This window comes from Pterocles gutturalis, unplaced genomic scaffold, assembly GCF_000699245.1.
Source record: "Pterocles gutturalis isolate BGI_N339 unplaced genomic scaffold, ASM69924v1 scaffold1733, whole genome shotgun sequence".
NCBI classification, from domain to species: Eukaryota; Metazoa; Chordata; class Aves; order Pterocliformes; family Pteroclidae; genus Pterocles; species Pterocles gutturalis.
In genome coordinates, this window is record NW_010120180.1 from 65,816 (window position 1) to 78,894 (window position 13,079).

General features: G+C 35.4%; 1 protein-coding gene across 1 annotated transcript in view; it reads right to left on the reverse strand.

Moving 5' to 3' along the window:
- Nucleotides 1-13,079, reverse strand: part of LOC104464149 (E3 ubiquitin-protein ligase MYCBP2-like) — a gene marked incomplete at both ends in the record, with an annotated part of 81,040 nt that overhangs the window by 63,082 nt on the left and 4,879 nt on the right. Inside the window, 9 exon segments of the mRNA XM_010076784.1 lie at nucleotides 1-41; nucleotides 1,585-1,661; nucleotides 2,456-2,594; nucleotides 3,782-3,855; nucleotides 8,170-8,266; nucleotides 10,328-10,399; nucleotides 10,669-10,911; nucleotides 11,130-11,326; nucleotides 12,718-12,871. The exon segment at nucleotides 1-41 is cut by the window's left edge and continues 16 nt beyond it. Of these exon segments, the coding sequence (XP_010075086.1) occupies nucleotides 1-41; nucleotides 1,585-1,661; nucleotides 2,456-2,594; nucleotides 3,782-3,855; nucleotides 8,170-8,266; nucleotides 10,328-10,399; nucleotides 10,669-10,911; nucleotides 11,130-11,326; nucleotides 12,718-12,871 (1,094 nt within the window).

Sequence of the window (13,079 nt, forward strand, 5' to 3'; positions counted from 1 at the left end):
TGTTTGATTCCAAGGCTCTGATATTTGCCAGTGTAATAAATCTAGGAGAAAACAGTTCATAATTTTCAGTTATGACACACCACTTTAAACTTGCATAATTTTAAAAGTTGAACTGTTTTTAAATCCTGTCATTTCAAACCATACAGAACTTTTCCTGACACTGTTTACACCATTTCAATATCTCTATTCTAAACTCATGAATTTGAACTTAGTGGGGGCAAACATTCTGATTATATTCTGCTTGTTTTGAAATGCGCTTTCTACTGTGACACAGAGTGAGTTTTCATATATAATTGTCTGGCTAGATGAGTTGAACACACAAGAAAGAACTGTTTAGAAGAAACTAAGCACTTAAAACACTTAAGAGAAATGCCTGGCCTATGTAAAAACAATATGGTATTATAACAATAAAAACATTTTAAAATATCAAATTACTATAAATTTTCATATGCTTCAACACGTTTTTAAAACATTTTCGGTCAATGTACAGTGGCCACTGAGCATATAAACAGTCACACAAAATAAAATATCTCACATGAACAAACACAAAAGTACTGATATGGACTAAAAAGTTTCCTCTAGAAACATGGTACTCAACAGCGCTATAAGTCTGTTAACCTATGCGGGTATCTAAAGGCATCTTCCATTTTCTTATAAAGTGTATTTCATACCTAAACACACAACTTCAGAGATCAAAACTAGGAAAAATGTTAATTTTATATTGAAGAGGTCGTTAGTCTGAAGATGAAATTAATCTGTCTCCTCTAGTGTCTTAAGAATTCTGCTTAATCAAATTTTGTTACATACTATTAAATTTTATTAGGAAAAAATAGTTATGTTTGAGAACATTTTTACTAATCTCACTGTTTTGATAGCAGTAGAGCATGGCCTTCATTCCAATAAAGCAACACAATTCTGAACACAGGAAAACAAAGAACTATGCTTATTCAAGAAAAATAACATTAGTTTCCCAAACCAAAACAGAAACAGTAAATAATGTAAAAAAGTCATCATGACAGTAAGCAAAATTATTTCTTGATTGCCATGAATATGCAAATACCTCTGAAAAACAGTCATCACTGATCACAACCACCATATCAAGTAATTCAGAATAGGTTTAAAGTAATCAGTTGAAAACTTCACATAGGGGAAGTCAATAAGTCTCTGAAGGACCAGAAAAATCAGGCTGGGTTTTAAATAAACTACAGTCAGACTGTTTATGGAAAGTTATGACGCAAAAAATTTTGCAAATGCACTAATACATCATTTCTAGATAAAAGGTAATTTTTTCCCCTAAATCTACAACAAAGCCCACCACTGTCTCTAAGTAAGATTGACTGTAGAAATTCCTATGAATTCAAGCCACAAATTTCCCAACAGTTCCAACACCATCTCTTTTCAAATAATCATTTGTCTTTTTCCCTTCAAAGTGGGTTCTGAAAATGTATTTAAATACAGTCGTGTAAATTCATTCTACCACACTAAAAAAGCCAAAAAGTAATTGTGCAAAAAAAATAATTAAATTTAAAAAGATGTAGAAATACACGGATGCAATTTGCTGTTTACTACAGAAGGTTTCAGTACCTTTCCACTAGCAGTTCTCATTAGTGCAAACTCTCTTCCAGCACCAAGGACAGCTGATTCCTCATCAAACCCTGTACCTGCACAAGTAAGATTGTGTTAACTGGACAGTTTAAGCAGGCGGTTTCACAGACTAGTTTATGGACTTAACTCTGCCAGGGAGAGTTTGTCATAACAAAGGTTCTAACACAATTACAAGTGAAACAAAGCTCTTCTGCCACAAGAATGCTCATGGGGCTAATTTTGGCAGAGCTACTCAAAGGTGAAAAAAGCACAAGCACAAGAGCAAGTGCACTTGGTCACACAAAAGGTCCATGGAGCCCAATATGCTTTTGCTCTGATAGTGCCAAAACCAGACAGCTAACAGAGGAAAAAAAACCCAATGCAAAGGCCAAGTGATATTTCGCCAAAGTACCTTCATAGACACCAACAATTTTGCATCTCAAATTCCTATGCAAAAGTGGTTTGCACGCATTTACTATCTTTCAATGCATTTCTTTTCCATTAGTCCAGCCAGCAGTTCTTTTTACTTCTGTTAATTCCGACCCACAGCAAGGAGATCTATAGCTTAACTATGTGTTATACAAGCACTATTATGAAGTTCAAGCTTCAAACAATTATATATTTATTATACAACTAGAGGAAAATACTGGAAAACCACAGAGAGTGCTATAGATAAAAACTTGGTTCAAAATGAGTGTATGGACTACTATGAGTCAAATAATGCTTAGGCAGTTTCAAAACCCTTCTACTTCTCCAGTTGTTTATAATAGAGCTGCACATAATAAAGGCAAAAAAAAACGGAAGGGCAGTGTTTCAGTTTTATTTTTTGAATTACTAGGCTTGTTATTAACCTTCAAAGAAGAGGACTTACTGATAATGTGCAAGTCTTTCTCCAGATCAAACAATGAGATGCCACAGGCATGTAAGCATTTTCTTGCAAGCTTAAGCTGAAGTTCTTGTTGCAATACTGGCTCAGTACTTGTTGCAAATATTCGCACTACAAAGCCATCCTGCAACACATTAAAAAAAAAAAATCTACTTTATACTGTATAATAAACGCAATAATTTATTTTTTATGGCCTAAGAGCATCAGTATAATACTATTTCAGAGAAAATTATCAGATGATACATTGATAAAGATTTATTTATTACATAGGAGAAAAGAACAAAGTGCCAAACAGGATGAGCCGAAAATAAGCATCTGACAGACTTTAAACATGTACTGAATTCTATGAAAACACTATGAACACTATGAAAATAGTGAATTGCTACAGAAATAATTAACTCTAAATCTCACTGTAGAAATCTTGCTTATATCATTATTTATAACTATCTTTTAAGCCCTCAACTTCTCACAATTCAGAACCCAGAATCCTGCACACATTTTAAGAATGACTGCTCCAAAGAGTAGTTCGAACAGGTTTCTGTTTACAAGTGCAGATGAAGTATCTTCATCTGGCCATGTTAAAAAAAAAACACTTGTTCTGTTATCAGGGAAATGGATTAATCCTGGTTTTCTTATAGCTGCCTGTCTGGCATCTCTTGCCAACCCCGTCTCACCACACCCCTGCCCCGTCCCTGTGTTACAGCTTTCTCACTGCCAAAAAACCAGTGACCAGCCCAGAACTAAGAATGCAGTAACTGTCTGCCAAACAAAACATAGAACAGCTAGAACTGCTTTAGCCCTAGTGGAAGCACTCATTTGGGTTTCCACGGCTTTAGCCAATAGGCAATTTCCATGTAAAAATCTATCTTTCATACCTCTTCTATTAAACCTGGCTGAAATTCCTTAACAAGTATTAAAGCAAGTACTGGAAATTAAATTAGAAAAAAAATTATAATTAAGCTTTAAGAAGCTTATCCCACAGCGAACTTGTAGAATAACATGTTAAAAAGCCATTATTTCATGAATAAGACTTTTTCCTCAGAAGCAGCTACAAAGTTTTTCTTCAAACTTATCTGAAAAAAATCTGAAAAATCCATCACAAAGCAAAATTGTGTGGGTAAATACCAAAATACTGTTCCTTTATGCACAAATATGGCAATTTCTCCTTATCTCTAGTTACATGGATTTTTTCCTTAGACATGTTAGCATAGAAAATGCTGAACATTAGGCAAAAAGGAAGCTGTAAATACTGTAAAATAAAACAATTCTGTTCAGAGAAAAAACAGTTTACCTGTCATATGTAATACTTACATCTCTAGATGCTGCTATTTGATTAATATATTCTCCATCAGTGAAAAGGATATTCTGCCCTTCAGTATGACAATCTGTGAGAGAAAGATGAAGTGCACTACATCAGTTCATATTAACATACATACACTGTTCTCTGCTTCTGCCTAATTCATTCCCACTACAATCAGACTATGAGAGTTCTAGTTTGTCTAAAAAGAGATCATACTTTTCTGATAACATCTTATTTTACGCCAGGATCTTCTGTCTCACCAAAAGCATATAATAGTCCTTTGTCCCTTCAAGAGTTATCAGAGCACTTTCCACTCTATGAAATACAAGGGGTTACCCCATTATTTAACTGCAAAAGCATTTAGCATTCACCTATAAAGGGTATTCTAAACTACTATAACACAACTAAATTCCAATTTTCTGTGAATGTCAGTCTTTCTCCTTCCCCAAAGACTTTTTTTTTAAAGAAGAGCCATTAGCTTTAAAGAAAAGTTTCCTCAGTCCAGCATATAAAGCCTACATAAATAAATGAAACAGAATCAAACTTTTCATTATTCATCTCATTTTCCCATTGTTTATAGATTTCACCAAACTGTTGACTGAAAATTTAGGGTTTTTGGAAAACTATAAGGCATATACTCAAATGCATCACACATTTATTGAAAACAAGTCAGCCATTTCCAATAAAAAAGGTATGGAAAGAATTCTGCCTATTTTAGGGGAAAAAAGAAAAAGACCACTTTCTCAACAAGTTTAAAAATACGTCCCTACGCCATCTCTTCTTCCCTTCCTGCTCTGCTGATGTAGCTACTAACAGAGACTGATATTATATGACTTGTAAAGTGCTTGTTTCATTGATTACAGAACAGACAGAAAAAAGACCTCTTCCAAAAATACTACAGGACAGCTACTTTACAGTCTAAATGTCTGCTTCATAACCTGAACAAAGAACCAGTATCAGTCATTTTATCTAGCAAATTTAATGCTAAATGAAGCACACATAACATCCTTCCAACATAACCAGCAAGTTTGTTATTTTTTGCTAGCTATCTGGAGTGTTTTATTAAAAATCATAAAGACAAAAAAACACCCATAGTATTCACAAACCCATAAACCTGTTTAATTTTTCCTCCTATACTGCCCGGTCCAACACAGTATCTTACCAGGAACAGAACATGCATTAGGTGGTCTTCTCTAATTCTCACATCTTAAAGTAACAGACCTAAAGTAGACAACCTCCCCCTTAAAGCACACACAGGTACAAATCACAAAGAGGGTAAGCAGCAAGCAGGATGGAGAATGGCAGATACACTGAAGTTTTAAATATTGCTCTCTCAAAAATAATCAGATTCAGTAACCGAAGTCAGTTCATGTTACTAATTCTCTATGCTCCAAAGTGATATTAGTGATAAAACAAAAGGGTTGTCAATAACTTGAAGAGAAGTTCCAAAAATAACCTAAATGACATTTCCGAGAAGTTATAGGAAGTTGGTAAGTATTAAGGTCCCTTGAATGGTTAAAAATTACATGTTCACATAAACATAACAGTCAAGGAGACAGGATATTCTGGACACCAGTGGGTCCACATTATACCTCTTGGCCTATTTCTTGAGCCATTTCAAGAACCAGCAAGCTTCCAAGTAAACATTTTTGGGGATTGCTAGTTTGGTAGGTGTGTTCAGAGGAAATTTGGAACAGGGATGCTTTTTTTTCTTAATATATGTTCTTCAGAAGTCTTCCTATAAATTAGCACTAGATTAGATAACACACAGGTCCAGCATTAAATATCAAATTAATGAGAGTAGAAAATGGAAAGCAAATGTAATATCTGCAAAAAGTCAGATAGTATAGTGTCTCAGGTAGCAAGGAGCTCTTATGTAGTCTTATTCAGTCTGACTTTGGAAATTATTCTGGGGACGAAGATATCCAAGGATTCTGTCTGGAGAAGGAACATCAGCTTCTGTATTTATAGAGCGCATCCTGTGCCTGCTAACTCTTGAGCTCGTCTAGGCTACCCTCAGCAGTATTTTTCAGACTGAATAGTCCTGAGCTCTAAGATATTAATGCGTAATTTCAAAGAACAATGAAACTATATACCATGTAACTTCAACTTCTTCAAATGAACATAGCAACCTTTCTCTAAGGTATAAACCAAGCATTACTGTTAAAGAAACAGTCAACACGAACACCTCCTCTGTAAACTCAGGTCCAATCACCTAGGAAACCCCATGGGACTCAGGATTCTTTTATACTGGGACTGGGAAGACAGAGCCATAGCTCAAGGACAGTGCATGAAGCCTGGAAAAGGCATCAGACACAAGAACGTTGACACACAGTCTGGTAGTTCCAGATACATTGTCAGATTTGCCAGATCATCTATCAGAGTAGGAAGACTACCCTTTGAAATAGAAGTTTATGGTTTCAAGAAGCTGGTGGATCCTGCTGTCTGAGAAAGGAGAAGGTAATGTTCCACAGTTCACTGAGTTTTCTAAGGTCACATGACTTCAGTCTAGGATCAACTCTTAATCACATCTCCTAAAGAACTCCTAATCTCCTCTGCATCCCTGTATGAATAAATATGAATCCCTTATTTAAATGCATTATCACCAAACCAGGCATTTGAAAGAGATTAACTCGATCTAGAGCCATGTCCGAATACCATACCAAGTAGGAAGAAATAGCTGGAACCATAACAGTGTTCACCTGATAGCAAGATTACTGCCCTCTAGTTCTAATGTGGTTTTTTGGAACTACAACATGCTCCAAGTCATTACTAAGACTACAGTGGGGCAGCCACTAGTATTTAAAGATATGTACCTACCGGGGTTTCCTCCAGATAGGTCACATACCCTCCCACCAACTTTATTTCTTTCCTTCTAATGGGAAACAGAAATAACCAGAAGTGGACCCCTTTGAATTTGTCCTAGCCAAAAGAACAAGGCCATATCTGCTCACAGTGTAACACTCAGAGAGATGTGTAGAAGTGTAGGAAGTAAAACAGCAAAGTTCAAGGGCTGAAATACACAAGGTAGTAGTTATGAAGAACTTCTAACACCCACTTTGACACCATCACCAACCATATGAAATGCAGTTGTGTGAAATAGTTTGAGGGATTACTGAATGGGTATTCCCACAGTTTTAGATTTGCTTTTGCACTGAAAAATTAATACATTTTTGTTTAGAAGGCATGCTCTTGTTTAATTTGTGCCTTTTTGTAGTGTAACCACAAGACTGTCTTGCAGAATGACACTTGTCACCGAGATTTGTAAAAGAAAGCTAACAGCTCAGAGGTGTAGACTTTAAATGTGCTCAAGCGTCTCTCAAGACTTACATGAAGAGCACTGATTTGTTTACCAAACATAATTAAGGATGTGCCTTAATATAATTGAAGAAGCTGCCTTGAGGAGAAGCAAGTGGAAAAAAAATCCTACAAGGAAATTTGTCCTTGAATGTGCTCTCATTCAAATTTCTCATGCAGCCCCACAACGACCAAGCAGCTTAAACAGACATCGACATTTTAAGGATTTGTAGAAAGTTGCATAGACAAGATTCTACACTCACAATTTGTTTCAAAAATTACTGTTTGTGTTTGAAATACAAAAAGCATGAAGAATTTTCTGAGGTTTCAGTCAATGCCTTCTTATTTATGTCAGGATGCAACACAAAATTTTTCTTCTGATCTACAGATTAAGCCTGTCAGTGTTCAACTGAAAGATATTCTTGTGCCCTTCTACTGTTTATGTGAGTAGCTAAGAACAGACGTGTTTAACCAGGAGGCCATTAAAGCATGTTCCAGGAACATCTTCATTTTCTAAAGAGAGAGACAAGTTACAGGGCTCCTCTGCAAAAAAACCCAACAAACAAAAAACCTCAACACCAAACACAAAAAAACTCCCCAAAACCCAAACAAAACCAAAACTGCAAAAAAAATCCCCCAAAAAATAAACACAACACCACCACCAATTTAAACATCAGAAGCATGGTCCATCAGTGTTCATCAGCATCCTTTGTTTTTTGGATACATTTCTACCTATATTAAAAAACCAAAAGGTTTCGGTCATAGTTTGTAACTACCTACATGTAAGAGGTACTAGAAACAAAGTAATATCTGAGCCAAATGCTCAAAGTTCAAACGAGGAAGAAATAAAAATTCTTTAAGAAGGAAATTAAGCTCTTAGAGTCTTTAAATTAAGATGACCAACCATACATTCTAAAATGTTGCAGTATTCTTCCAGTAGTTGGAGTAAGATGCAAGACCTCTAAATTAAATACTGCAGCTGGCCTAACACAGCAAACCAAAGCCATAAAAACCTATCTTCATTTCTCTTCTGCTTACTTGAAAATACATAGCATGTAAACAGTTAAACTATAACCATCTTCTCATATCTGGAGGTTCATACCTGGCAAAGCAACTGTACCGTCTTGTTCCAAAGTTTCAGGGTTTATTCTTATGGCTGTCATACTGTGATTATTCGCATCTCTGTATAATAAATAACCCTGGTAAGAGTGAAAATATATATATTGGTATGGAAATATTCTTAAATACATCAAAGGATCTTGTCAAAAGTAAAAAAAATGCAATCATTATTTTAGGTGTTGTTTATAAATTTTGGAAGTCTTTTACATCATATTTGCTTCATTTTGATAATTAACTTTTTTTCCACTAATAAAATCCTGCAACAAAAAATTGAAACTTGACCCCCCCCCTTCCTTCACACTTTCTACATGCTGTAGATCAGTGTGCTAAATGTTGTACACAGCTTTTGAAGCCACAGGTAGTAATTCTATTCTTCACATGTGTATACAATTACAATTAAAAGCCACAGCCACAGTAAAAAACAACATTCCTATCCCCACTTTCCAAATCAACAAAATATTTACAGGAATTTCAGGAAGGAGATACATATATTGCTCTATATGGAAGAGTGATCATTAATGAATATTAATATGTGCATTAAAAACTAGAAACTTTTTCAAAAATGTTAACTACTTTGACTCCCACACTAACAAGATTCTAAGATTCCATTCATTTATTCTTTCTGAGCTCTTGATCAAAGGGCAGAAACACAGTTGCAGAATTTACACTTAGAAAGCACTTCTATAAAAGCAGCTACAGGAAAAGAAGAAGATTGCTTAAGGGCACTTATTAACACACCCATTCAAGGGTATGACCGAGGCCAAGCAAAGCAGTATTCACCTGCAGGACTGGAGAGGCCAATGTGCATAATGACTAAGTAATAATTCTGACAACAGCAGTGCCATAGCAGGAGATACAACAATGGCTTGCAGTTGCTTAAGCACAATTGGCCTCAGGTGAGGATTCGACACATCTAAGAATGGATGCATTGGTCACTAAGGCTTAACCTCAGAATATCTTCACTTGTCAAAGCAGTCAGAGACCTTAATTACAACCATCTAACAACAACAGAAGAATCCAACCAACCCTTTTCCTTCCACCTAAACTACTTGAATTTTCCTGGATAAATCAATCTGTGTGAAACGAGGAAAAACAAACCCAAACAAACTAGGAAAAATAAGTAAAGAACATTAACGCAGATAGAAAAGCTTCAGTCTAAAATAACATATATGACCAAGTAAGAAAAGTCACTTGAATTTGAGCGGACTTAACTAAGCACCTAAAGGGAAATGAAACTGAGGACACGTGTTACCTCTTTTATGCACCCATACTTAGTAATAAATGCTATTTACACATCTTCCTATAAATATAGCCCCAGAGTGACACTTGGTCCAACTAGCAGTGCCTTTGGGTACAGTCACTACAGTGCATACACCTGTACAAGCACTCAAAGAAGAACATCAAATATATTTATAGCTATGTACAGGATATGCAAATGTATAACACTATATAGTGAAATTGCATAGATCCTATTCCGTTCCAAACTCATAAAACAGGCTCCTGAATGAATGTATCTGAACACATTTGTGTCGTACCAGCATAACTTTTGGTGATCTGTTTTAATACTAAACAAAACCAGATTTTGTGTGTATGTATACATATGATAACTAATAAGAGAATATGTATTTGTAATGACTATTTCACTTTGAAAGCATGGCAAGGAGTACACTTAATTTCACACTGGGACAATGAGATCAATCAATAGTAAACAGACAATACAAATCTTTCAGTAGTCAAAAAATGAAGCAAATTCGTTGTTCTCTGAAATCTGACTGGGGGGGGGCGTTTCTGTATTTTTTACACTATTTAATCACAACAGCACATTTTTACATCCACCAACTTCATTATTTAAGAAGCAAACACTGATCAATTGTACAATTCACAATATTACATTTTAAACCATATTTTGAGAAAGGCATACAGTGACAACACAAATTAACGAGAATCTTCATTACTCCTTTCTATATGCCAGTACCATCAGATGTTCCTCATCTTCCACAATTTAAAAATCAGTACCATAAAAATGGTTTTATAACTAAAGTCAAAGGAACTATACAATACCTGTGTAAAGTTTACTCTAAGTCAAGGTCTACTTAATTTACTCATGAGGGATGGGGCACATGTTTTAAGTATTCACCTACCTGAGCATAGCCTAACCAAGACCTTTTTTCCTTTCTGTTTTTGATGCGGGATGTAGAATTGTATATATGGCCCTGAAAAGCAAAAAACTCCAATAATTTAACAAATATCAGAGTGACAATTTTACACATAAGCATTTTCCATCTAAATAACATCTTCAACCATATTAAGAAGTGAAAACTGTAAGAAAATGCTGTAAAATTCTCATCAGAAAAATTTAGACAAAAACTGTGAAAGAAAGAATTGATCATTAGTAAGCTACAGAAGATTCTCAATGGAAACAGGACATCATAAAAGTTAAAATATCAATGATCATTCATCAGACAAAAAGAAATCACATTACCCTCACTGTCCCACTATATCCAGAGCCAATTTTGTAGAGTCCATCTTTACACAGTAGATAGAGGAAAAAACCATCACTCTGAAGTAGGCACTGGTCATCTTCATCTACAGATATTTCCTTCAATGGCCACTTGTGCATCAAGGCTGCCTTCTTTATCCCATTACTGAACCAGTCCTGGATTTGGATTTTGCCCACCAGAACTGCCTGCACACTCCGCTGAAGAGAGTTTAAAATAGTTGGCACCTAAACAGTAAAACAAATAGTGAGCGAGTCAAAAACATTACTATTTTTTAAATGTTGTTTCTTCTATCTCCAACTTGAGAAACAAAGAAATACCTACTCTCATCTCAAAAATAGTGAGGGGAAAAAAGTTAACTGAATTTACACAATAGATCTTCTCAGAACTCATGTACACATCATTTACACAAATTCCCAGATACAGAGAAGTTTTAGTGCAAGACCTGAATAGTCTGACAAGCATGGCTGCCATTATTGGTGAGGATAGCAGAGATTGCTTGCAACGTTCTTCCCGTCTCTCCCCATGCAGCTACCAAACTGAAGAGGCAAGCGCAGGAAAGTGCTGTCAGGGACTGTCCTGCACTGTCATTCATTCCCGTGCTACGGACAGTTATCTCCAGAAGAAGCTGGAACAGGGATTCTGCAGATAGAACACAGCAATTACACAGACAAGTCACAAAATCATACCAAGCAATATCCCAATCAATGGGAAATTAAACTTACAAAATACATGATACATTTTCCTCAGCCATTATGTTTAGCCCTATTTCCAGACAGAAAATAAAGCATCTCATTTAAACAGGCCTACAACTCCTAAATTTTTCATTCTTTTTCAGCCAGAAAACATTGTGTCTTGATAATCACCATGGCCAGAGGGCAAGAAAAACTAAGCCCTTCTGTCACAGTGGAACACATTAAGAAGAAATGGGCCAGGCCTATTCAGTCTACGTCATCACTGAGATGATGTGTAGGTCTTGACCAACCTTGCCTAAACTTTATGACCATGACCCATGTTGAAGCATATCCCATTTCTAAGAAACAAGCATTTCAAAGCAAATATTGAAGATTATTTTGATCGCATGCCTCTTTTCAAGCAGGTTAGCAGCTGAACATCTCTAACAATCAAGATGCAAACAGAAATCCACCTCCATTTTTTTATAGTATATACAAATAATCACTAAGGCAGTAATCACAACAAAGCCTTCTTTGTAGCTTTCTAATACTCTGCATCAATACAAAATAAAAGCTTTCTGTAGCAAATTACTACCATCTTTAGAAATAGAATATTGTTGAACCATAACATAGGAAAACATACACAGAAAGTCTTAAGATTTTTATTTTTTTTATTTTTAAACAACAGATACTACAGCCTAGCCTTCCTTGCAGACCTGTAAACTGGTAAAAGATTTTAACTTAAAGGACATAATCATACACTCAGAGCTACCAGAAGTTCAACTTCTATTTTCAACATCATTAAAAGCAAAATGAATTTTCAGTGAAACTTTTATATGGCCAGAAGAAATAAAAGCAAGAATTCTGACACTTCATTTAGCAGCTTTATACAAATTACAAGATTAAATGGCTAAGCTATTGATTACAACAGCAGATCACAAGAGAAGTTCACAGTACAACTATCTTCTTTCCAATAAGACCAAGTATTTTATTGCTTCAGTAAGACAAATGACTCACAATTTGCAAGGCTGTAAGGTTTACTACATTTCAGCAGAACTCTGCATTACACAGCAAGAAAATATGACCTTTCTATGTATGTGTATACATATACATATATATATATATGTGTATATATATATACACACACATACCTTTCCCTGACAACATTCCTGTTCTACAAAAGATTAATTCTGAGAAAGTATTGGTTACATACACCATACAGTGTTTACACTTCAGCACAAAGTCAAGTCTGTTGAGAACAAGCATGTTACTATCTCACAAATACTTGCTAGGAACCATTTTCTTCTGTCCAATAGCATAACAGATGTATATTAATACAAATATAATAACAGATATTACCCAGGACTTCAGGAGGCTCTGACTGCAGGCCCTCTGGCTGCTGGCCCTGAAGCACATTAAGTAGGGCTTGTAGGCTCCTGAGACACAAGGATGGATGAGAAAATCTCGTCTCTTTTATCAGTTCAAAGACTTCACATAATCCAACTTCAATGATCTAAAGAAGTACAGATATTTCAGAATATTCATTAATATAATACTTTTGGATCTTCACCAATAGAAGAATATCGCAGTGTTCACAGAACAAGACAATCATTTGAATAACAAAAATGTAATATAGAATATATGGCAATTCAAAAGAGAATCAAAATCAAAAACCCACCTACACAACTGTACTAGCATATATTAGAAGTAACGACACCATA